Below are 26,159 nucleotides of genomic sequence, written 5' to 3'. Positions count from 1 at the left end.
CGTAAGAATAACATTAACTGCAACATGGTATTATAGTTTAGAGTCCCATTGAAAGGCCACTTTTCTCCATCATCTAATTTATATAAGGGCCACCATTGATTACAATATTTTATCAAAGTTTTCTTATTCACATTCCCACCTGATGGTCCCCCTATATTTTTCCAATGTTTTAAAATACATCCTATGGGGCTCCTTTTCACAATTCCACCACTTTGCTGTCCTCCCATCTTTATAAATTTAACTCCCCAATTGCCCTACCACACAGTACGGTTAGAGGATAAAATCTATCTCCCCAGTGTTCCTCCCACTGCATCCACAGCTGGCAATTAGGGCACTCAAAATCAGTACAATCTGGATTATATCCAAAGCAATGAACATAAAATATCTTAGAACAATTTTAACATTTAACACTTATTGTTGGGTTACACCCATTATCTGGGTGGAGGGGACAATTATCCATTTATATAACCAGTCATATTCATCTGATACTCGCTTCGTTTGTCTCCGGCCGCACCCCTCGCGGGATAACGGAACCACGGATCAGAACTCCACACTCGCTTTGCAGCTCTGCTGCGTCTCAGTCACTCAAATCATACATACAAGAGCTAGCTCAATTCATTCACACACCTTTTATCAAATCCAAATCAGCTTTCAATACACAATTCCTTTAAACAGTTCCGATTTCAATACCAATAAGTTACTATCACCACAAGGCATGTTAAATGCAAAAGTACGTAGCTTTACTCGCGACCGTACCCGACGTACCAAAACCAAGTGTACGAATTACAAGAGTATGAAGCACAACATGTGCTCATACCCGCGTACACAAACCAAGTGTACGTATTGAAAGAGTATGCAGTACAACATGTGCCTGCACTCACATACACAGTATGCCCTCAGACACTAGTAGCCTGGCATACGGCGCCCTGCGTAGGACGTCTCCTATGGCTTATGGGAACCCCAAATGACCGGTTCCAAACAACATTTTTTTTTTTTTTTTTTTTTAAAAAGAATACCTTATTCATTAGATGGTCCTTGTCTGCCCCCGCAGTGATCCGTATGAGGTGAGGAGTCCCTCCGGAAAAATCCCGGGGGTACCCTGGGGAGTCCTGTTCTCAGCGGGTCCTGCAGCCGAGCAGAGGGGGTCCCATCTGGGGTGCCAGAATTGATGCCGTGAAAGACGAAATCAGGACTCAATAGTCGGGATGACTATTAAGCAGGTATCCTTTATTGCAGCGCTGGATGCACAGGGGATCGCTCCTCCAAATGTGCGTACCAGACAGAGTCAGTTTAACAACATATATGCACACCACACATACATATTCATACAAGGACTAATTAACATATTCATTAGTTTCCAGTAATTCATTACCATATGCTACCTCCCTCTTGGAGCCCCCCATTTGTCAGAGATAAGATAACATTGTGCTGGCCTCACAACTGCTGCCCACATACATTCCTTTATCGTAGCTCTGCAAGGGGGTAAGCCCCTGTTTGTGGTCAGCCAAGCTATATTTGCTAACTCATACTTAGGTAAGCAAACCTTCAAGCCATACCTAGCCTTATTCTTTAATTCAGGTCCAAGATCCATATTTTAGTTTTCCTGTCACAATTTGAATTAATTTTACTTTGGAAACATATTCAGCCTTTTTGCATCATTTTGCACTCTGAACTGGCTATCTAGACAAAAGACAGATACAATTCACTTGGCTTGAAGTGCTATGATAACCTATTTTGAATTACAATTTCATATAAACAGTCCCTAAAAATAAATATTCAGGATTCATTTGAAAATGAAATAATAAAAAATGGATAACCAGACTAAGAAACTGTGAAATGTAAGTCAAATGTAAGACGCTGCGAGATGTGAAAACAAACTAAATATTTTCTGATTTCTCTCATTCAGGTGTTTGTTTGCCTTTCTATTGCTATTTACTGTTCTGTTAACTGTTGTAACTGCCGCTCCAGTGATATAATAAATATTACAGATAATATATTCAAAATCAATTTAGAACCCTTAATGCTCCTAAAGCAATAACCTCTCAAAGCTGAGATTCCTGTAACCACTTAAGAATCTCAACTGAGAGAAATTACAAGTCATCCTTAAAAAGTTTAAAACAATAGAAGCAATCTGAGTAACAAATGAATGAAAATAATGATTCCAAGATGCAGGCTTGAATTCTGTTTTCCTTAAGCATTATCTGAATGCATACAGGAAGTACATATTCTTGCTGGTGCCTATTAATTCTTCCAATCACCTAAAAAAAGGTGGCTGCATCTGCACAGACATCCAACAGAAGACTACAAGATCAGACCTGTGCATGCATGTAGCGCTAGATCACAAAAACAAAAAGCAGAGCTTTTTAAAGAGTGAGCCTATCACTCTAAGCCCAACCAGCTTCAATAACAGGAGCCTGTGTTTTGATTCTAGAGAAGAAATGTTTGAGTAATATATCATGTTACTCAAATACTGCAGCATGTAGGTTTATCATTCCAGGCCTAGATTTTACATCAGTAATAGTTGAAATACAATTTTCAAGAAAAAAAAAAGTTTATTGCAAATATATACATTTTCCTGGGAACTGCATTACTGGGGAGAGAAGCCTGTTAAAAATTGGGCATTTAATTGGTAAAATAGTTTTACGTTACAATTGCCTGGCAAGTTAACTTAAAAGCTCTTTCACTCTTTCATTTCTCTGTCCGAAATGTTTATCCAGTGATGTGTTGAGTACTACATTTTTCAGTTTCTAATCTAACAAAAAGAATTTGCCTATGATGATATTAACAACATTATTTTAGATGAAAGGAGTGAAAAAACTTGCTGGAATTATAAGAAAAATTATAATAAAATAATGCTATTTACCCATTTTCGACAGAGTGTAGCTAGGTATCTTTGAATAGGAGTACTTTCACATATAAGACCCAAGGTTATTTTAGTTCTAGGAATGCATCACCCCTTTGCATTGCAGAGTGTTAAGTTCTCACAAATTCTGTACTCTGATCTTTTGAATTGCCATTTTAAGAGGCGCGTTTTCTTTTTTTTTTTAATGTAAGCACTTTCTGTTGAAATATCTGACAATTAATATGAATATTTGAAATACAAAAGGCTGGGACAATAAGAGACAGAAAAATGCAAATGGCATGGCTTGGTGTGTTCTAGAGGAATAAGGAAGGCAGACTACACTCATAACAGAAGGAGGGAGAGGGATTACTTTTGCTTGAAATGTTTATTAAAATGAAGCGCACCATGACTTTTGCATTGCAATGTTCCTCTTTCTTGTAAAATATGTTGCAGATTCTTATTCTTTCTGGACACCCATCCACCCAGAATATACTGGACTAAGCACAACATCTGTGAATGCTTGCAGTTTTGCTATGACCAGTACAAACTAGATGCCAACTGCACTTCCTTTTCCCACTTTAGTATCAACAGCTTACAGTCGTGCAACGTGACGCAGGAAGAGTTCCTAGACGCTGCAGGCATTTGTGGCAAATACTTGTACTTCATCTTACAGAGTATCAGGATGCATGGTTAGTGTTCCTGAAATCAACCACAAAACAAAAAGCATGGCATTTTTGTGATAATTTCACGCTAACAGAAAATGTGGCACCCACAGCCTCAAGCACTGAAGCAAGGCAAAAGGCAGAGGCCGCTTAGATACTGCGCTGAGGAGCACACAGAAATACGGCAAGCAGGAGACAATCTCAATGCCTCACAATTACACGCAGACTCATCTCTGTGAGCCACTCAAGTCTCCAAACAGACCCCAGCACTGCTCTCTCCTTGGCCTTTCTACTGAAACTAGTCAACCTGCATAATACGAGGGAGGTTTACATCCTGACTGAATATAGAAAGACATAACATGGTTATTCCTTTAACCTAGAGTACTGAAGGTTGCTCTGCTTCTTAAAAATTAAGCAAGAAGTTTTGTTTGATGGGGTTATTATCAGTGCATTAGTAGCAGGCTTAATGATGTTCTTGAATGGAAACAATTTTAATTTACTGGGTTTGACCTTATCTTGTAAGATTTATTACTGCTTCAATGAATTTAGGTTCAAAAACTAAGTTATTGACAGTTTTGTCTAACCGAAATAGAAGTGAAACCTCTGCTGCAGACACCCTTTCTCTAAATTTACTGCTTCCCAAAGATTAATTAGTGTGTACACCCATTTAAGGTAATTTTACCAGGGTCCATTGTGATGATATGAGCAAGAGAGTTTCCGCTAAGCAGGGTAATTCCAAAAGTCATTTCCCTATGCCCTAGCAATGAGAAACTGAGGAGCGTTTTAGCTGCTTAATTGCCCAAGACTTCTCTGGCTTAGGGGAGTATTTGACCAAACTGGAGCCACAGGGCTGCTGGAAAAGAAGTAAAGGCTTAGGTATGAGGGTCCTGGGCATCCCAGTGAGAGCTCACACTGCCAGTGGCTCCCAGTGGTGAGCAGCTGCTGGATCACAAGGTGCTGGAGCTTAGCCATCCTTTGCTGATCCCCTAACCACTTCTCAGCTGCCCAATGGGCAGAGTGGCTGGCAAGTCACAGAGACAAGAAAAGGAGAAGGCAGCAGAGGAGGGTGACCTGGATACACAGTGAACGTTGTAGGGGTGGGCTGAAGCTGAAAGGAACAGGGAGCATTGAGAGACTGGGAAGACGGAATACAAGGCAGTGCATAAGAAAATGTGTGGACAGGCCTCATCAAGATGAAGTAAGGTTGTGCAGTGACTGAGACTGTTGTCGATAACATGGGTAAGACTGGGAGAGGTGAGGAAGACTAGAGGCTGCCGGAAGAACAAACCAACCCTATATTTTAGGTTGGCACTGCTCTCCTTTGGAACTGAGAACAATTTCTGTCTTCCACCCAATGTTCATGTATCACGTTAGGTAGGTCATTCAGAAGATTATTAAATACAGGAGATAAGGATGTTATTAAGGGAATTAAAGAACAGAGAGCTGGGAAGAAAATCTCATTAATAAAATTAACTTTTTATAGTCAGCACAGACACTGAACACTTGGCAGTAAATGAAATACAACAGATCATGCATATCCACCTTCATGAATTGCATAAAGGCCTATGAGGAAAGTCAGTATATGGTCCACTAATGCCACAACATACTTAAGCAATGGACCAAACTATGGCTGCACAAACAGGCTTAATTCTAGCTTTTCCCAATTTTGCATGCCAGACTCACAATAAGAAGTTCCTTGAATGCACATTTGTATGTGCAATGCATTTATTTGTGTCTTGTGAATGTAATGACTCCTTTACAAAAGCAATACTGTACTACTAATACAGACAAGTTCCAGCCCTGTGACAATCTGCTTCCCAGCAGCAGAGATGATTTTTATTTAGGGGAAGGAAAAAGGGAAGACTGCAGAAGTAGTTTTAAAGGGACAAGGGGCTGAAGGAGAAAGGACTAATCTAAGTGTAAATGAAAGGAGAGGAAAATTTGATCCAGAGGACAACTAAAACCAAAGGGAATGCAAAGGGACCAGTGGGAAAGGAAACTTAGTACACATGAATCATATGAACAGAGACACAGACACGATGCAAAGGGTAACAAAAAAACCCCCAAGACTTAAAAAAAGGCCCACAGACATAAGTCAGAGCAGTAACAGGGACTAATCATTTTAGCAGCAGATTAGATGAAAAATTATTTCATGGTTTTATAGTCTGCATTTTCTACAACTTCTATTCCGAGATATATTCACAAGCAATGATGCAGAAGGCCAGGACTTGGCTTTAATTTTCAGTTCAGAAGTTATTCTTGCAAAGAAAAGAACTGAACACTGGGTTACATTTTTTGCTTTTAGGCATTTCCTTTTTTACTGATGAAGAAACAAAGCCATCCAACAAGGACTATAAGTAAACTTGTGTGTACATAATAAGCTCTATTCAATGGGAACGCACTGTATTCAAAGATTAGCAATATTTAGCAGTTCAAGGGACTTCTAAAATGAAAAAAAAATAAATCCAGGACATTTACTTCTTCTCTAAAACTTTTCCTGAAATACCTGCAGTGTGCAGAGAAGTAAAGATTAGCAGAGATCCTAGCATTTCTGAATTGGTATTTTGAAGAGAAGCAGGATCCCAGGAGCCTTTGTACATTTGCTGAGGCTGCAAGCCAGGCACTGAGCAGAGCAAAGCTGTTCGTTTGCACATAGATTCCAAAAGGGGAGAAGCATGGCTTCATTCCCATGAGAATACTTTGAATGTTTGCAGGTGGTGGTACAGCTGGTAGACTAACATACAGTCGGAAATACAGATCCCATTGATCCTAAACACAGCCAAGCTTGCTATTTATCTGCTGAGGATGGAAATGGGTAAAGCTAACAAAATATCAGGTGTCTGATTACATCTAAGCATGATCAGAATATTCTGTAATCACTCAGTTCTGACCACAACCAGCTCTAATAATCTAATAACTCTCAGTCAGCTCTGGGGTATTAACGCTTCTGGCTGGATTTACCTGTGTTCCACTTCAGGGTTTAGGCAACATGGGATATACTTGGTCAAACCCTTCATCCAATAAAAGAATACTGAACAAAATCATTGACGTGAAAGACTAGTGAAAAGAAGCAGTCAGAGAAAAATATATTCCAGAACATTATCTTCCAATTCCAGCTGATGCTCTTCTGGACCAGGAGCAGACCCCAAATATGCTATGAAACCTACATAACTGAAAGCATAAGCCCTTCAGGTAGCCCTGCATGTACATAGACATCTTGCTTCCATATTTTTGTGAATATTATGGTTTCCCATGCAGCAAAACAAACTCCTGGAGGTTAGCTCTTAGCAACATAAACACAACGGGATATAAGAATTTTAAACTGCAGCTCATCTTCACAAAAGTTCCCCTATTTTGCTATTTTTAGCCCCCTACTACCTATCCAGTGAAATGGATTTGTGGGTCTTCACTTTGTAACCACTCTCACAGGATTTCACTGGTAACTCTTCTCACTAGATATGTACCAAGCAGATCTAATTTTTTATGAGGGGTGAAACACTGGACAAGTTTTCCCAGAAAAGTGGTTGATGTCCTATCCCTGGAAACATTCAAGGTCAGGTTGGACGGGCCTCTGAGAAATCTGATCTAATTGAAGATGTCCCTGCTCATTGAAGAGGAAGCTGGATGAGATGACCCTTAAAGGTCCCTTCCAATCCAAACTATCCTAGAATTCTTCAATTGCATACGAATGTTGTTAGCAGACTTTGGTAATTCTTCCAGCAGCAGTCATTCATTTTCCTCTTCTAATTGCACTCTGCACCACTACAGTATTGAGACAGACACTGTTGAAGTGCTGGTCACTTTTGCAAGCATGTTGTCTGCTGAGGAAGTTTTGACTTTTTAGAAGCAGTACACAGCGCTAAGCAAGGAATCTTCAGGCTGCACATCATGGAGGGGTACATTTCATTCATGAACACCATGCACCAAATTCCACGTCTAAAGAATTCAAGTATTTTAAACAGAGTATTGACAAAAAAATCATGGCTTTTTGTGCTGCAATCCATGAAGTTGAGTGTTAATTATTCACTTGGGCTTACCTTTGTGCTAGAGCTTTATTAAAGAGATAAAGTTAGTAGCTTTCAGTTGCACTTGGACTTAACGTTGCATGGCATTTGAACAGGTGACCTTTTGACCAAGTTGTCACCAGACTCAGGAGTTCCTTCTTCACTTCTCATGTTGTTCTGCAGTTTAGTCCCAGCCCGTGATAAGGCATGCACGAGGGCAGGTAGCATCAATGGCCAAGAATGTCAGAGTCATGGTAGAACAAGTAAGTACATATCAGAAACTCCAAACTGAGGTTAAGATTACACAGGGTACGTTGCTCTAATTCTCCACCTCCCTGTGGCTATAAAATGAAACTTTAATGACACTACAAACAAAATTTCACTGAGGTTTAGCTTTTAAAATCGTGAGAGCTTGCTGTACTTATCATGAGACTTCAGGTATTTTGCATTTTTCTTAAAGCCACATTTCCATTTCTGTTTACCTTTTAAAATTGCTTATAGTTATCTTAGAGGCAGAGTTACTGGAAAAACATAAGCTGAAAAAAACATAAAGGCTCTAAATGCAGAAAACCAATTAATAAACCTCAGATATTTTTATAATTTTCATTATTCTTTTGTTGGTCTCAGGACTTTGGGGGGGTCTGACTCATGGTTTTTAAACGTTTGCAGTCAGTGTTGGGATTGTACATTCATTTAACCCACAGCACCTTGATTAGCTAGTAACTGATCTGAAGCTAAGGCAATGGTTGCATATAACAACTCTAGCAGCTTTTTTAGTAGAGTCTTATTATTTATAGCATATTTGATTCTCAAAAAAAAATTTCTGAGCTGAATTGAAATAACAGAGTAGTCTAGCAATCCTGGGAAATACGCTTTGCAACTCCTCATACTATTGTCTCATTTTCAGGCAAGCCAATATTTGTTACAATCTTTCATTTAAAACATATTTAATTAAATTGAAAATTGCTTTTAAAACAAGTTAAATACTGTGTTAAAGTCACTGAGGGTCAATGGAAGAGAACCTATGAATGACAATTAACTTTGCAAGACAGTAAAACTCACTAGTTCCTGGAGTAAAAAAGAGATTCTAGCGTCATAGGTGTTTGCGTGACCGTGATTTTTTTTTTTTTCTGGAGCTAGTAATTTGAAGCCAGTTACAGAGAGGCAATGCACTACAATTTCGACAGTTAAATTGGCTAAGTGCAATTGGTTTGTGAAGTTGACAACTGTCCTGGTTCTGGCGGGGATAGGGTTAATTCTCCCCAGGATCTAGCAGGGACACAGGTATTCCATCCCATGGAAGCCATGCCCAGGGGTAGCCAGGAGCTGCCGGGGGAGGGGAGGGGAAGGAAGTCCCCATGGGGAAGCAAAGCGGGATGGGTTGTCCTGGGTCCGGTTGGCAAGCGGTGGTATCGTAATCATGGTTATATATTCCTCCCTCAGTGTTATTGTTGTTGTTTTCTTGTTCCCTTTGCTATTTCTGTTAAACTGCCTTTGTCTCAACCCACGAGTTTTGCCTTTTTTTCTTCCGATTCTCCAGAGCGGCTTCAGTGTGGTTCTTTGTTGCTGTCTGAGGCCAAACAAAATGTACTGTAAATAGAATTCTACCTTAGTACTTTGATATGAGTAAGAAAAAAATTTGCTTAGTAGCTCTCTTCTTCAAGACCTGCAAAGTTCTTATTTGTGGGAATTTGTAAGAGATCTGCTCCTTTCTCCTGATGAATGGGAAGACAGAGAACGAGGTGGGTTTGGGGCTGTTAAATCAGAAGCTCTGGCAAAGATGTTGGGGACAAAGGAAGAAAAGTAAGAGAATGACATGAAAAACTGAGCCGAGCTCTCTGGCAAGTTGACAGGCAGCAGGACCCCTCATTTCAGTTGACTTCTACCTCAGCATCCATTTCTCGTAACTATACTGAAAACTCGGTGGGGGGGGGAGTGAGTGGGATGTCTGGTTGTTGTCTTAATTTTTTTCTATAAGTTATGAGATAACACCTAGTCTGCTTTGTATTGCTTTACAGTTAGCCATATGATATTGTCTAGAAGCAGAGTTGTAACTGTACTGCTGATAACAAAGCTGTAACACTTTACCTCAATTGACAATTTTAGACTGTTTGCTAAATGACCCCACAAAATGATCATTTTTGCTGTAGCAGTAACATTGGTGGTTTCTTTGAAACTGTAGTAAGCTTGGGGAAAATATACAACCAAAGAACACATTTCTTTTTAATTCTTGTATCTTTCAAACAGTGGAAGGCATACTGCAAGGCATGCGGAAAAGTTTAATGTTCTTTAAAGTCACAAGAGCAATTTAACAGAAAGACAGGAGCTCTCTGACTGTAAAGAACACAATGACTCATGCTGTTCTCCTGCCATGAGGTCCATGTAAAGAACTCCTCTGATGTGACTTCTACTACTACTCCATTCTTCTACTACTTTCTCCATTGTTTTCTTTTCTTTCCCCCCCTGCAGTTACTATTATAAAACTGGCATTTTAGAACAAGTGGACAGAAGGCTGATACAAAAGTTTGGAAGAATGCGCACGGATGGCAGGAAAACAAGATATGAACTGCTCCGTGCTTCCTCCTCAGCACAAAACATAGAATCACAGAATCACAGAATTGTCTAGGTTGGAAGGGACCTTTAAGGTCATCTAGTCCAGCCATCAACCTAACTCAGATAAAAAACAAAACAAAACAAAAGAAACCCCCCAAAAAACCCCCAAAACCAAAACACACACATCACTAAACCATGTCACTAAGCACTATGTCAACACGTCTTTTAAATACCTCCAGGAATGGCGCTTCAACCGCTTCCCTGGGCAGCCCATTCCAATGCTCAATAACCCTTTCAGTGTAAAAATTTTTCCTCATTTCAGATGAGTCCTACTCACCACGCTGTTCCTGATACAGGCCAGGATGCTGTTGGCCTTCTTGGCCACCTGGGCACACTGCTGGCTCATGTTCAGCCGACAGTCGACCAACATCCCCAGGTCCTTTTCTGCCAAGCTGCAACATGCCGCAACACATCCCAACATGTTTCAACACACCTCAACACGCCTAAACATGCAGCATGCCTCAACAAGCCCCAAGATGCAACATGCCATAACACACATTAACACGCCTCAACAAGCCTCAGTGTGCGGAACACCTCATCATGCAACATGCTTTAACACGCCTCAACATGGAATATGCCTCAACATGCAAAACACCCAACACTTCAACATGCCTTAACATGCCTCAACATGCCTCAGCATACTGTAACGTGCCTCAACACGCCTAAAATTGCAGCATGCCCCAACACTCCAAGATGCAACATGCCATAACATGCATCAACATGCCTCAGTTTGCAACACATTTAACACGTAACATGCTTTAACATGCCTCCACATGCAAAGCACCTCAACGCACACTGCGCCTCAACATGCAACAATAGTAAAAACCATTTTAGCCCAAACCGCAGGAAAATGGCTAACCGATTTGAGAATACTGAAGTATGAAGCAATTTTAATTGAAAAGGATGATTTAACTGCTGGCTCTTGCCTCAACCCAGCGAGCTTTTTTCGTGGAAAGGAAAAGTAGAGACAAAGGACAAAGAACTTATACATGAATGCTTAGATGTAATCGAGTATCAAACCAAGATCTGACCTGACTTAAGGGAAGAACCCTATTTGGGTAAAATTTATTTTACCTTTTAGTAAAAGGTAAAGGTAAAAGGTAAAGATAGTTTTACCTTTTAGTCTTTGTAGATCATCTTATTGGATGGGTGGAAGTTTGTTGTTTGTTTTTTTTTTTAGTTTTTGTGACAGCTGTAGGAGTGATAAGAGCAATGCTAGAGCATATAACTCCCACGTATGGAATAGTGGAAAAAGTGGATTTAGATCAAGGAAGCCATTTTACCTCCAAGGTGTTACAGGGGGTGATGTAAAGTTTTAGGAATAACATGGGATGACCACCCTCCCTGTCACCCCACCCCCCCCATCATCTGGAAAGCTTGAAAGAATGAATCAAACCATTAAGAGGCAACTATCTAAATTAGTTCTTGAAACACAATTACCATGGATTAAGTGTTTATCAATAGCACTATTAAGGATCCAGACCTCCCCTAGAAAAGATACTATTCTCTCACCTTATGAAATGCTTTTTGGACTGCCTTACACTGGAGGTAGAGAAGGTGTGCCCACATTCGAAACCAGGGACATGTTCCTCAAGAAATAATATAGTACAGTTGTCGCCCTCTTTCTCTTCCCTCAGGACTAAAGGCCTTCTTGCTCAAACTCTGCCATTGGAATTTGTTGTCCATCCATATAAACCAGGGGACTGGGTACTAGTCAAATCCTAGAAGGAGAGTAACCTCCAACCGGAGTGGGGAGGACCATTCCAAGTACTCCTCACCACTGAAACAGCAGTAAGGACAGCGGAAAAAGGGTGGACTCGGTATACCATCAGTTGAACCCCCACAGACAGATCCGGTAGAACAGTGGACAGTACATCCTACTGACAGCCCACTACAAGTAACCCTAAAGGACAATAAGCCATGGGTTGGGGCAGGATCCAGCTGGGAGCTATAAATCTGTGTATGCCATGAATTTCAAGAAGCATTTTGAGATGATATTGGTCATAGGGGCGGTCTTGTGCTTTCTGCCAGGAAGCTGGAGCACACACCCAAATTACCCAAGCATGCTTACCATAAATATCACTAAAGGAGATACTCCATAGACCACACATTTTGGTGCCTGTCAAGTACTGAAGTGTGGGGACTAAGAGGCCCAAAGACAGTTCAGTAGAGAGAACAAGTATCTGTGCCCCTAAACCTGTTGTGGTACAGTAGGATCTGACAAGGTTGCACCTTGTCTAGCCTGGAATGATGTGTGGTGGACCACCCAATTTGGAGGGTGGACTGTTGATGATGGGTGGATCAGGTCTTCTTACTATTTCCCTCTCAAAACCAGAATAAGTTTCTACAAAGCATTACCTCCAGGGTGTGGCCTTTTGGAATGTAATCCTCTGTTGATAACTATAACTAAGGCCACTGACATGGCTAACCAAGTATATGGAATGATTTGTTCACAATTGCTCACTAAGGGCCAAGAAGAAGAGAAATACACTGCTGCTGGGTGTTTTTAAAAAAACCCACCACTGATGTAGCAAACTTCTGCTTCCCATTCCTAGCTTATTTCCCTTCAGTCAATCCATTTCTTACACAGAGGAGCACGGCTAAGGAAAGGGAGGACACGAGTGGACTAGTGCCTTGTGCGGAGCCTGCACACTCTTGGTGATATGGTTTCCCTGCTCGTGTCCTCTCCAAGGAGCAGTAAAACAAAGAGAAGCCATTCGCGAATGCACACACATGAGGCAGCAAGTGCTGTCCCAGCAGGCAGGCAGGGCGGTCGGGAAGAACTCAGCCTTATCACGGCTGACATCAAAATGATCACCTGCTGTGTGCTCTCATCAGGCCTGGCAACAATTCCATTGCTTGGCTGCATCCAGGCATGGTGGAAACAGGTAGCATGGATTCACCTGTCAGGCAATCACATGAAGGCAAGCACGATAACTTCTGAGATTTTTGCACAGGTATCGTCCACGCAGTGCAGGCTCCAGGGAACAGCAACATCCTGTCTGTTCCATGAGGGGTGATGAGCTGGGAGCCAGGGATGACCTCAGCAGAGGCATCGCCTTCAACAGCCAAGGCATAGGCCTCCCATCCCACAGAAGTCCAAGCAAATGGGCTGAGCAGGATGGTGGCAACAGGGTCCCCTGACAGGCACGGGAAAGAAAAGGTGCGGGTCTGGATCTCATGCTCAGACTCTGTTTTAGAAACCCAGCTCTCCTCTAAACCTGTACTTGTCACAGTTGTGCACGTGAACCACGACAGTTAGCACCTGAAACCTGCAGGCTTTACACATCTCTGGGACACAGGTACAGACAGATAGGCATACCCTAGAAGGCACCCAACACATGCACAAGGCTCTGTTGAGAGCACAAACAGAGATGGGTGATCTTTCTTGCCTGCTGTTTTACTCCACTTCAAAGCATCTCGAGTAGTTCGGCATCTGATATGCTGAACGGGACTCCTCACAGAGTCAGAGGAGCTAAAAACTCCTGGACACACAGGGAAAACCCAAGTGCCAGCAGCGATCCTACCCCAACCCCGCTCCAGAGCAAAGCAGAGCAGCTGCTCCTCTGAACTACAGCAGTGGACGGGAACCTGGAAAGGCTCTGCCTTCTGTAGGTACCCCGAGTTTAGCACAGGCTGGCCGTGCCCACGCAAACCGGGCACACCACTCACTGCTCATCTGGCCTCTTAGGAAGTCTCTCTTCTGCTTAACACATCTCCCTCGAGAAGACAAGAATTAACGAAGCTACAAGGACCTGCTACAAAGTCCCCTTGCATGCAAAGATCCCAAGCAAGCCTCTAGTTCTCCCTCAGAAAAAAAGAAACTTCTCCAAAACAACCAACAATTCCCCCAAGTAAAACTTTCAGCAAAAAACCCGAGAGACTGCATTTACTCTTCTCAGAGATCTCCTCCACTTCTCCGGACTTTAGCAGCCGTTAGCTTCTGAGGGAGGGACTCCTACTTCAATCTTTAATTGATTGCTTTCCACTCTATCTGACCCACTCTGTGCAACCGGGGAGACCCACACGACAACAAACTGCCTCACACACTCGCTCAGCAGCCTCGCCGGAACAAAGACCGACAAGTTGCTGCGGCGCCGGGGGAGCGGCGCGGCCCCGCGGCCGAGGGCGCGGCTGCCCCGGCGGCGCTCCGGGAGGACCGGACGCCTCGGCGGGGCAGAACTTTTCTGGAGCGGTTTCCTTACCTCGCAGGGCCACGAATCCTTGCTGGGTAGCCATTACCCGCAACGCCCCGGCAGCCACCCCGCCAACCCCGGCCAGCTTCTAGAACGTTCCGGTGAGAACAACTGCGCACGACAGTCCGGTGTCTTCCCTCTCTCTCCACCCCACCCGCCATTTTCCCTTTGCCTTCCCTCCCTTTTCTCTCCCTGGGTTTTACAAATGGCGTCTTAAAGACACGATGCCAGGAGGCTCACAGCTCTAAGTTTACTTACACTTCAGCAAGGTTAGCTCGGTTAATAAATGTTAATTGCTGGTTGGACTCCTCTGGTGGCCTTTCCCCTCAATTCTGACATTGGCATCCCATGGACCTGAGTCGCCCCAACCCTGGGACATGACAGCAACGTGTCCCCAGGGGAAAGGGGTCCCCATTTTCAAAAGAGCTCTGGCGGTCCTCATTCTACAAATGAAGCGGCTGAGGAACAAAAAGGAAAAAGGACTTGCCCACGTTCATCTAGAAGTTCACTGGCAGAAATAAAACGTGTGCTACTATGTCCACTTTTGGGCCCACTCCATGACGCTGCTCTCTACCCCTTGTCCCCCTGCAACCTTCTCCAAGCTGCTTGCATGAGCAGCTTTCCTGACCCTCGAGAAAAGCGCAAGCCACACCTGGCCATTATGGTCTTAATTCCAGTGTATTTCTTTGCCTTCTGCTGCAAACTACAAGTCTTCTCCCTGACATGTTGTCTCAGTCACTCAAGAAAAATGGAGAGTGGGCTGCCAAGGATCAACATTTATTGGGTATTGCTAGTAGTGAAATAATACAGAGATACACTTTGTATCCCAGCAGTAATTAAGTTTAGGACAGTAGGAGGCCATGACTGGAACTGAAGCCAGCAGGGTAATTTTTTCTGCTGCGTGTCCACCTTTTCCTTCTTCCCCTGCCTCCGAGGTCCAGGAGGCTTGGCTTGCTTTTCTTTTCTTCTGACAAATCACTGGGGGTAGTATCTGAAGCAGCCCACTGCCACTCTCACCATTTCCTGAAAAGAACCACCATGAGCACGAGGCAAAGAGCGCAGGAAAGCAGGGAACGAAAAGAAGCACGAGGAATCAGAGAGAAAAGGGCAGAGAAGGTAGACACCAAGAACAACAAAGGAAGAAACACCGACCAGAGGGAACTGATTTGCCTTGGTGGGGAGTTCACCAGACTTTGTGCTCTGTAGTCCCCACTGGCCTTTCCCCAGTCTCTCCCACGCTCTTCTCCTCCAGTTGCTCTTCCAAGCTGTCTCACCTACTCACCTCACAGCAGAAATCACCTTCAGTCCTTGCAGAACCCCTGAGAGTTCTTGAGCATGTACTAATTTAGATCTCCTCACAGCCCACTGCTCTCTGTCAGTCCCCCCCCATGGCTGTTAAGAGAGGGAGTGAAAAGGAACATAACAAGGGGGTATCAAAAGTGATTCATGTACCAAAGCGCACGTAGAGCGAGGTGCAACGAGGCTTAGCAGACAGACGGATGCGTATTAGTGGAGAGAGAGATGTGTGCACACAGAAAAATGGAGGAAAGCAGTGAAATGAGAGCACATCATATAACAAACCACTTTTCCTTCCAGGTCACGTTCATCACTGTAAGATCACCAGCTGGCCTACCGGCTGGCTACAACAAAAATTGTTTCTTACCAGGCAGCTGGTCGGTGTCTTCAGAGCAGAGACCAAAAAATAATCTCCTGCTGAATTCCGACTAGTGTCATTTAGTTCTGCAGTAGGAGAGCTCCCACCCCTTCCTTCAACGATTTACCCTTTGGATTAATGCATGTCTAGTCTAATTGTGTTTGTTGATCTGATTTGGCAGTGAAGTTGCAATGGCTGCCAAACAGGTCAAACATCAGTACCTTTCCGGAAGGAAGCTGACACCAGACCCTGGAAGGTGGGACGTGATCCCAGCAGGGAACGGGCACAGGATACAGTCTCATAACCTGGCCACAAAAGTGCTGATCTACCAGCAACGTGGGCATAGGAATGTTTGTTCTAAACAACTCCCTGGTGATCAAGCTTCAGCTTCTCTCATCTGTTACTGAAGTAGGAATAGCAATGAGGAAGTGAGTAAATGTGGCAAAAATGTCATACCTGAAGTCTGGATTTTTCCTCTGCTTTTTTGCTTCCCTGTAGTTGTCCTACAAAACCAAAAAAGTTCATGAAAAAAACATTATGCCATTGCCACCAAACTCAGGAAAATGTCTTACCCTTCACAGTAATCCTGAAAAGGGGTTGCAGGAATCTATTTTCCAAAGACAAACATAGGACACATTTTCCTTTTCAAAGTGTATCAGATTCGTTTTCCAAACAGACCTACCTAGTTTTCCTCTCTCCTTCACTTTTGCTCTTCTTTGGGCTTTTGCCCTTCTTGGTGTCCTCTGGACGTGCATTCTTTGACCATGTGGGATTTTCGTCCCTGGTTGGTTTCAGGGAGCTGTGAGAAGCTTCCCATTTCCTTCCCCTCTCCTGTGGGGCCCACTGTTTCTGAGACACTTCCATGTCCATCTTTTCCTTCTTCCACAGGGACCTCACTGGTGGCCACAGGAACCTCACTGGTTTCTCCTGGGACATGTCTTAGGGCTACAGGGACCTCGGTGGTGGCCACGGGGACATCACTGGTGGCCACAGGGACTCGCAGATGGCCATGGGGACATCACTCGTGGTCACGGGGATCTCACTGGTGGTAACTCCAGTAACCTTGCTGGAGGCCACAGGGACCCACAGGTGGCCCAAGGGACCTCGCTGATAGCTACAGGGACCTCACAGGTTGCCATGGGAACGCCCTGGGTTGCCATGGTGAGCCATGGGTGGCCACAGGGACCTCACTGGTGGCCACGGGGACCTCGCCGGTGTCCACGGGAACCTTGCTTGTAGCCATCATTGCCATATCATTGGTGGCAACGGGGACCTTGCTGGTGGTCATGGGGACATCACTGGTGGCCACAGGACCCACAAATTGCCACAGGGACCTCACTTGTTGCCCCTGCAACCTCACTAGTGGCCAAGGGTAGCCATGGAGTCCCCCAGGAGCTCACTGGTAACCATGGAGTCCCCCAGGTGGCCATGGGGACTTCACTGTTGGCCACAGGGACCTTTCTGTATTGTTTGGCTTTGTGGAATGCTCGTTGTTATGGTTTGAGAGAGCCCATAACAATCTATTGTCGTTAGACAATTATTCTATCACCCGATGACCCCTCCCCACCTGGAAAGGGGAATCGGGGAACACAAAGAAAACACAAAGGTTGAAGTATAAATAGATTTAATAGACTAAGACTAAATAATTAACAATAATACTAAAGAATCAGTATTAATCCCGATACTGATATAAGATATACAGAAATTATACTCAGCCATCTATATCAGCAGGAAGCTGTGCACTCCCAGCAGTGGATAGCAAGTATCAGACACTGCGAGCGCAATGGCTTCAGGAGGAAGGGAAGGCCTCAGGGCTCTGGCACCGGGGCAAGGAGTTGTCCGGACCGCCGCCATCAGGGAGAGAGCCAGCTACGCAGCAAACTTTTCTAATTTATATTGGATGTGACGTTCATGGTATGAAATACTCCTGTTGGCCAGCCTGGGTCAAATGCCCAGGCCTTGCTCCTCCTTGTCCCTGCACCTGGCAAGGCTCGAAAACACTAACCTTGAATCCCACAGAGCCTGGCTGGCTATAAAGTAAATATTTTCACAAATTCAGACACTAGAGTCTTCTAAAAGTGTAATTTTCCCCAGCATTAGAAGAAAAGTTAGTCCTGTGTCTCTCAACCCAGGACACTCGTCCAGACACTTTGGTCCCTTTTTGGGGAGGGAGGGGGGTCTCCTGGGTCCCCTTGGGGGGTGGGTTTGCTCCTGCCTCTTTCTCCCCTTTCCCCTGTCAATCCACACCCCTACCCACCCCCAAAATCGGGGTGTCATCACACCCCCATCCCTGCTGAAGTCTCTCCCACCAAAGACATGGTGGCTGCTGGGGGGGAGTGGGGCGGGAAGTCCGGAGCAGCTGCTGTCCCCCAGCCCCCCTACAAGCTAATGGGACACCCTCAAAATATTCCCCCAACCCCCACAGGACCCCCAACCCCTCCAACCCCCAGGGTTCCCCCAAGATAGGGCCACCCCAATCTATGGGACCTCCCCGCAATATATGGGATTCCCCCTTCCAATCTACAGGTGGTCCCCCCAAATTTTCTCCCCCTCCCCTAATTTCGGGACCCCCAAATTTGTCCCTCACACCCCCCCCCCCATAGCAACACCCAAATCTACGGGAACCCCCAACAGCCCCCGCCCCGTTCATTACCCCCCCCACCTTGCTGTGCCTCAGCCCCCCCGGGTCCCACTCAGCCCCCCAATGTCCCCTCAGCCCCTCCATAGCCCCCCTCCCCACCAATGTCCCCACAGCCCCCCTGGGTCACCACAGCCCTCCCCTTGCTGTGCTTGCTCTACTGCTCTGCGCCGCCTCCGACCCTCCCCCACCTCTTCAGGGGACCCGGGCGTCTGGGTGCCCCAGCCCCGGGAAAGGGGGGAGTGTGGATTAAGGGGGGCTTGGGAGACGCCCGGGCTCCCCCAGGAAATCCCCCCCCAACCTCCTCCCCCAAAGCCTGTGTGTGCCTCAGTTTCCCTTGCGTGTGTGGCGGGGGTATCGCTCTCCGGACGCCCAGATCCCCCGCGGCCCGGCGGGCGCTGTCACGAAAGGGCCGGAAAGCGCGGCGGGGGCGGGGCAGATACGGTGGGGGCGTGGTTAAGGGCGTGGTTACCCGCCAGAGGGGCGTGGTCCCGGCGGCGGGAACGGCCGTTACAGGTTACTTTGCGGCCCCGGGCGGCGGCGGCTCCGCGTCCTCGGGCTCGTCTGTCCCCGCGGCTTCCCGGGTCCCCCAGCGTCCTCTCACCTGCCCATACCTCCCCTCAAGGTCCCCCCCCCCGTTCCCCCGGGTCCCCTCAGCCCCCCAATGCTCTCTCAGCCCCCCAGGCACCCACAGCTCCTCAATGTCCCCCCAGGTCTCCTTATCCCCCCAGTGTCCCCACAGCGCCCTCAGTGTCCTCCTGGGTCCCCTCAGCCCACCCGGGTCCCCCTCAGCCCCTCAATGTCCGCTTAGCCCCCCACCAATGTCCCCTCAGCCCACCTGTGTCCCCCTCAGCCCCCCAATATCCCCTCAGCCCCTCCATAGCCCCCCACCAATGTCCCCACACCCCCCCTGGGTCACCTCAGCCCCTCATAGACCCCCACCAATGTCCCCTTAAACTCATTCTGGGTCCTCAATGTCCCCTCAGCCCTCCTCCCCCCACTTCAGTCCTCCCAAATGCCACCTCAGTCCCCACTGGGTCCCCTCAGCTCTACTGTAGACCCCCCAAATGTCCTTTGAACCCCATATGTCCACTTAGACCTTGCCAATATCCCCTCAGTATCCTCATGTCCTCTCAACCCCTTCATGTCCCCCTAAAGCCATCTGGGTCCCCTCAGCCCCCCCTCCCAAATGTCCCCATAGCCCTCCCCAGTGTCCCCTCAGCCCTCAGTGGGGATTAGGGCCCCCCCACATACAGGAGAACCCCCAGGAGGTGTTATGGAGGGGCACCCCTACAGACACACTCACACACACACACCCCCAGTAACTAACAGCTGCTTTTAACTGAGGGAGGACCCATAGGGTGCCCTCCCCATAGGTGCCAGTCTCCCCCTCCCCACCCATCAGGGTACCCCCTCAAGCCCCTATGGGAGCTAGCCCCTCCCCCCCCTTGCCCTATACGATACCCCCACACCCCATAGGGTGCCATCCCTGCCCTCTAGGGTGCCAGCCCTGCACTCTAGGGTGTCAGGTCCCCCATCCCACATCTATAGAGTGCCACCCTCATCCCATAGGGTGCCACCGCCCCTCTCCTCACATCCCCATAGTGTCCCCCCCGCCATGGGTGCCAGCCCACCCCCCGTAGGGTGCCCTGCCCGCCCCAATGGGTGCCCCCCTCCCAGGGTGTCCCCACCCCATGGGTTCCCCCACAAGGTGCCCCCCCCTCCTCCTCCCAGCCCTGCCATCATGCTCCTGCTGCACCTCAGCCCCCTGTGGCTGTGGGTGTCCCCCCCGCCCCTTTGCCCACCTGCTTGGCCTACGCTCTTCTCCTCATGTTGACCTGCACCATCTACACTATCAAAGGCCAGGGGTTCCTCAAGGCCTTCCACAAGGTCAAACCCATCAGCTTCACCATGTACACCACCTGCATCCTCTGGTTGGCCTTCAGCCCGATCTTCAGCACCACCCACTTGGCCAACAGGGTGAGGACATCCTGGGGACCAGCTCAGGAGATGGAGGAGGTGGGACTGTGGGGGGACACAGGAGGTTGGGGAGACACAGGAGGTCAGAGATGGGTGTCTCTGGGGGAAGCCAAAGGGTTTGGAGGGACCCAGGAGGTGAGGGAGGTGGGAACTGGGGGAGGACCCAGGAGGTTTGGGGGGAACAAAGGAGGTTGGGGACAGACAGGAGATGGGTGTCTTGTGAGACGCAGGAGTTTGGGGGGACCCAGGAGATGGGATTTTGGGGGACCAAGGGGATCGGGGAGGTAGGCTTTTAGGGGGACCCAGGAGGTTGGGGGGTTCCAAGAGGCTGGAGATTGGGCTCTATGGGGGGAGCCAGGGCTTTCGGGGGACCCAGGAGACTGGGGAGATGGGTGACTGGGGGAATCTAAGAGTTTGGGGGGACCCAGAAGGTTGGGGAGAGGGGTGTTTGGGGGTCCAAGGCATTCAGGGAGGACCCAGGAGGTTTGAGAGGACCCAAGAGATCGGTGAGTTGGACTGTGGCCCCTCGCACACCAACCCCCACCCCCCAGGCCCCATCTCAGCCCCCTCCCCCACCCCACAAACCCTCGTGCAAGGCCTTGTGTGAATCCTCGTGTTAATCTTTGTGAGAGCCCTTGTGCACAAACTCCTGTGCAGCAGCACCCACCCCCCTCTGAGCTCCCCCATCCCTCCAGCGCCCCTTGTACTCCTCCCCAAAACAACCCCCCCAGGAACCCTTGTGTGAATCCTCATGTGAATCCTCGTGGAAATCCTAGTGTGAATACTGATTCCAGACCCCGCACAAAACCTCCCACCCCCCTACCCACCCCCAAAATCTCCTCTCAACCCCCTCCCTTATCCCCCCCCAGCTCCCTAGCCCCCTACCACAGGCCCTTGTGGAAATCCTCATTCAAACCCTTGTGCAAAACCACCTCATAGGACACCCATCCCCTGCCACTCAAATCCTTCCTCAAACCCCTCCACAACCACCCCAATATTCCCTACACACCTGTTGTGTCAAGCGGCAAAATAGTTTTGGCAGAAAATAAACCCACTTGCGTTCTAACACTCCTCACTGAGGTGGGAGGCTAGGGGCGGCTGGGTTTAAATTCTGAGTGATGCCCAATTCACCACTATCAGTCCAGTCACGTTTAATATATTTTAAACTATCACAATTCTGGATACACTAACAGTGGACTGCACCTTCAGTCTAGTCGTGCTCACGAACTAGCACGGCTGCACTCTGGTGTTTGGTCGCGTTCAATGAGAAACCGAAATGGCTAGCTACTTAAGTAGTGCAGTTTATTTAAGCAACAGATATAAAGGTTCTTATGATAAATACACTGTCTGCAAAGCACGTGCAAGTAAAAATATTGTTAATGGTACAAAGCGCACGACAAAGTTACAAACAATACAGCCTGGCTATAAATGTAACAGGTAACCCTCTGGAGAGATTTCTAAGTTCCCCGAGGAAGCACCTGGTATAGTCTAAGTCTTATCCACAGGCGTCCCTATGTGGGGGGAAGAAAGGCTCAGCCTGTCGACTGGTCCCGGGAGTCCAAGGCAGTCCGTCATGGGATCCTCCCTGACTTGTTTACGATGGTGTCTTCCCTAGCATCCCCCCTTTCTTGGACTATTTTTATATTATTTTTTACCTTCAAGGTGGAGTTTGAGTGACTTTAGTCATAAATACCTTTATTATGATTGGTGCAAAATTCTCTCGCCTCGCATTTAAAGGTATAGTTTACGAAAAATTCAGGGCGCAGACTCAAGGAGGAGTGGTCGCACCTTGGAGGCGGGTAGCCTTTGGGCTGGAGGTGTGTTTTGGTATTATAATGACATTATAATGAGCAAAGTTCGCACAAAGGACAGCATTTCATCAAAATTTGACAGACTGTTGGCTCAGGGTAGCAAGCATGCCGCTTATCACTTCCACAGGATCACCTTGTTCCCATTCTGCTGTGTAATCACAGAGCTTGGCCGTGGAATCTTCACTCCACTCCATTCTCTGTGTTGCTTTTCCAAGCAATATTGTTCAGGGAGTCATAGATGTAGGGGATTCCTTGCATACCAGCTGCTGCTGTGTTCCACCCTGGAAACATTTCGATTTTATACCTTTCCTTAATGTGCGAACAATGATATATTTTTAATATAATTTTATTTTAGGAATTATTCCACAACACCCTCATGTGAATCCTTGTGCAAGCCCCCTCCTGTGCCACCCCTCTAAATCACCCCCACACACCTCCAACCCCTAGCCCTGGATGCACCCTTGTGCAAGCCCTCAGGAGAGGCCTTGTGTGAATCCTCTTGCAAATGCTCATGTCCTATTGTCCACCCCCTCCCCACCTCCCAAATCCCTCCCAACCCCTTCCCCACCCTCCAACCCCCCCAAACCCTCCTGCTAACACCAGCTCCCACCCACATGCCTTCACCCTCCCCCTAACAGCCCCTCCCCCACCCGCAGCCCCGTGTGAACCGTCATGCAAGGACTTGTGCGAACCCTTGCACACCATCATCCACCCCCTTCCCCCCACCCTCCAAATCACCCTCAAACCCCTCTCTCACCCCACAGCCCCCCTATAAACCCTTGTGCGAATCCTCATGCAAGGCCTTGTGCAAATCCTTGTGCAAAGCGTTGTCTGAGGCCCCTCCCATGCCAGCACCCACCTCCTGCCCCCTCCCCCACCCCCAAGCACCCCCCCCAAAACCCTCCCTTGAATCCTTGTGCGAGGCCTCATGCAAAATCCCAACCCCACGCTGTCATCCCTCTACAAACTCTCATGCAAGGGCTTGTGGGAGCCACCTCCCACGCCACCCCCCCACCCCACTTGCCCCCTCTCCACCCCGAATATTCTCTTTCCCCGCTTCCCCCCCTATCTCCCAGCCACCTACAAACTCTCACTCAAATCCTCATGCAAGGCCTCGGGCAAATTCTCGTGCGAGACCTCATGCAAAATCTCCTCGCCCCCCACCATCCAACCCCCTTCTCCCAGTCGCCAAATCAACCCTAACCCCCCTCCCCTGCCCCCCCAACAACCCTCATGCGAGGCCTGATGAGAATCCCGATGTGAATCCTTGTGTGAGAACCCCTCATGCAGTAGCACCCCCCCCTCACACTGCAAATCCCCCCTGCACCCCTCCCCCAACCCCCAGCCCCCACCGAATCCTGATGCGAACCCCCCACCTGCCCTGCCCTGCTCCCCATATCATTCCTCCACTGACGTGGAGGATTTCTCACAATTTTTCTCACAAGATTTACATTTCAACAGGATCCAAGCTGAATGCCAATTTTCAGGTAATTTGTTAGTAAGCCCACACACAAAACAAGCAATCACCCCCACGTGTCCGTCAATATGGGGGTTTAGAAAGGTATCTGGGACAGGTTGTTCCCAGTCTAGGGCCACTGTCTGTCTGGCAGGTGTTAAATACACTCCTCCTAAATAAATTTGTCCCTCTCCCCTCCTTATCCAGTCCCCTGCTTCATTTAAATATTCCCAAGGTTCGAGCCCAAACCACCGACGGAGTGACTCTCCCTGTCCGGCCACTTTGATGATCAGCCAGACCCCCGATACTTAGGAGATGGACTAAACACCACAGCAGCCCAACTTACATATATCAAAACATTTACAAATTTTTACAGACCTTTCAGGTGCTTTGTCCATCTCTGGCCGTGTTCCTCGCGGAGTCACGGAACCGCAAATTGGGACTCCCACTTGCTTCACAGCAGCGCTGTGTCTCAAACACACGCATCCACACACAAATGCTCTTAACATAAAATACCAGGGCATTTACAAATAAAACATACAATCATTACTCCAGTTGGTATCCCTCCAGCAGCTGCAAATATTATTCAAGTACTTGTATCACAACTTTGATAAGCCCGCTTACCCTTCTCCTGCTTCTTATACAGTCATTAGCAGGTCCTTCCTGGCTCCCGATACTGGGATGCAGCGGTGACCTCGGATTTGGTCGATCTACCCCCAAGATCGCTAGCGGCCGCTCTATCGGTCAGCAAATCCCCTACTTCCATACAGGGTACCCTCCTCCCATACGGGGACTATGCCGCACGCCAGACGTCTCTGCGTGATTTACCGGCGGCCCCGGCCAAGCGTGGGCGTCCCCTACGACTTACTGGCCCCCGTTAAACATACCGTTTATCCGCGGCTTCAGGAGGTTGTTGTCTACTCCCGCTGTGAGCGGCTGGGAGTGGAGGCTCCTCCGAGGAAAGTGCTCGGGGCGCACCTAGGGGCATCCGCTCCGCAGTCGATCCCACAGCCGAGCAGAGTGCCTCCTGCCTGGCTTGCCAAACTGACGTGCAGAAAGCAGACTCCACAACCTGTGAGGTTGTAAAGTAGGTATGTTCATTTGGCGCCGGGCAGCACGGGGGGTCGTCCCACCAAAATCGTGGGCACCCACTGTGGCAATTAGCTTAGGATTTATACAATCAGATCTTACATATTCAAGGGGCACCTATACATATCCATAACCTTTCCCCGAAAAGGCGGTCTTTATTACAATGAGTTATGAGAAATCATTTCCATAGTCTCCGCCTTTAACTCCTCCCAGCTGCACATGCACAGTGTCTCCTGGTGGTTGTGGGCCGGGGTCTCGGGGATGAAGGCCATGTCTTCCTCTTCCTCGCTGTGCACCTCCCGCTTTTAATGTTAATGTGTTGCTCCAGGCCACGGGGTTGGGAAACCAGATGATCAATCTGTCAGGACAACTGAATACCAATTGTTCCCTTATCTCCCATCGAAGCCACTTTATGGTTTCAACACATCCTTTCTTTGCCTAAACACCTTGGCAATGGCTTTAGGCTATAGATACACAGTTTAAGGCAAGCAATGGCCCTGCTATTAACCCTTGAGTGTTATTTCCCCTTATCACCCTCCAACCTTTTCCCCCACTCTGCAAGGTCTCTTGTGAACCCTCTCCTGTCCCTCCCCATCTCCCTCTCCCCGTCTCTCCCCCCTGCAACAGTCCCCAGATCACTACAAACTCTCATGCGAGTCCTCTTGCATGGCCTTGTGCATCTCGTGCAAGGCCTTGTACCAAATCCCCTCAAGTGCCACCATCCCCCCTCCCCCACCTCCCCACCACCAAATCCCCCTTCAACCCCCTCCCTCCCCTCTCCTCCTCCCCCCTCCGCCCTACAAACTTTCCTGCAAAATCCCCCTGCACAAAATCCAAAATCCACCCCCCTCCGCCATCCCCTAACCCCTCACAGCTCCCCCCCTGCCCAATCTTCCATCCCCCAACAAACCCTCGTGCAAACCATTGTGAAAGGCCTCACACAAATCAAGTGAATCTTTGTGGGAGCACTCGTGCAAACACCCTCATGCGCCGCCATCCATCCCCCTCAACACACAACACACCTCAACATGAAACATGCTTACACACCAAACACACCTCAACACAGAACATGCTTTAACATGCCTCAACATGGAATATACCTGAACACACAAAATGCTTTAACATGCTTTCCGTGTTTAGCCATATGCCGTGTTGAGGCATGTCTCTTGTTGAGGCGTGCTCCATGTTGATGTATGTTGCATGTTGAGGAATGT

At 47.6% G+C, this 26,159-nt stretch overlaps 1 protein-coding gene across 1 annotated transcript; it reads left to right on the top strand.

Annotated features, from left to right (window-relative positions):
• Positions 1-1,059: 1,059 nt before the first annotated feature.
• Positions 1,060-10,073, top strand: ELF5 (E74 like ETS transcription factor 5). The gene is given in 11 exon segments (XM_074156041.1): positions 1,060-1,064; positions 2,287-2,309; positions 3,293-3,330; positions 3,333-3,531; positions 5,810-5,869; positions 7,625-7,771; positions 9,173-9,291; positions 9,293-9,324; positions 9,326-9,349; positions 9,978-10,036; positions 10,039-10,073. Coding segments are annotated over 11 exon segments (741 nt in total).
• The last annotated feature ends 16,086 nt before the right edge of the window (positions 10,074-26,159 follow it).

This window comes from Numenius arquata, chromosome 11, assembly GCF_964106895.1.
Source record: "Numenius arquata chromosome 11, bNumArq3.hap1.1, whole genome shotgun sequence".
Taxonomy (NCBI): domain Eukaryota; kingdom Metazoa; phylum Chordata; class Aves; order Charadriiformes; family Scolopacidae; genus Numenius; species Numenius arquata.
Note: the sequence above shows the minus strand (reverse complement) of the source record. Positions and strands in the feature narration are given on the sequence as shown.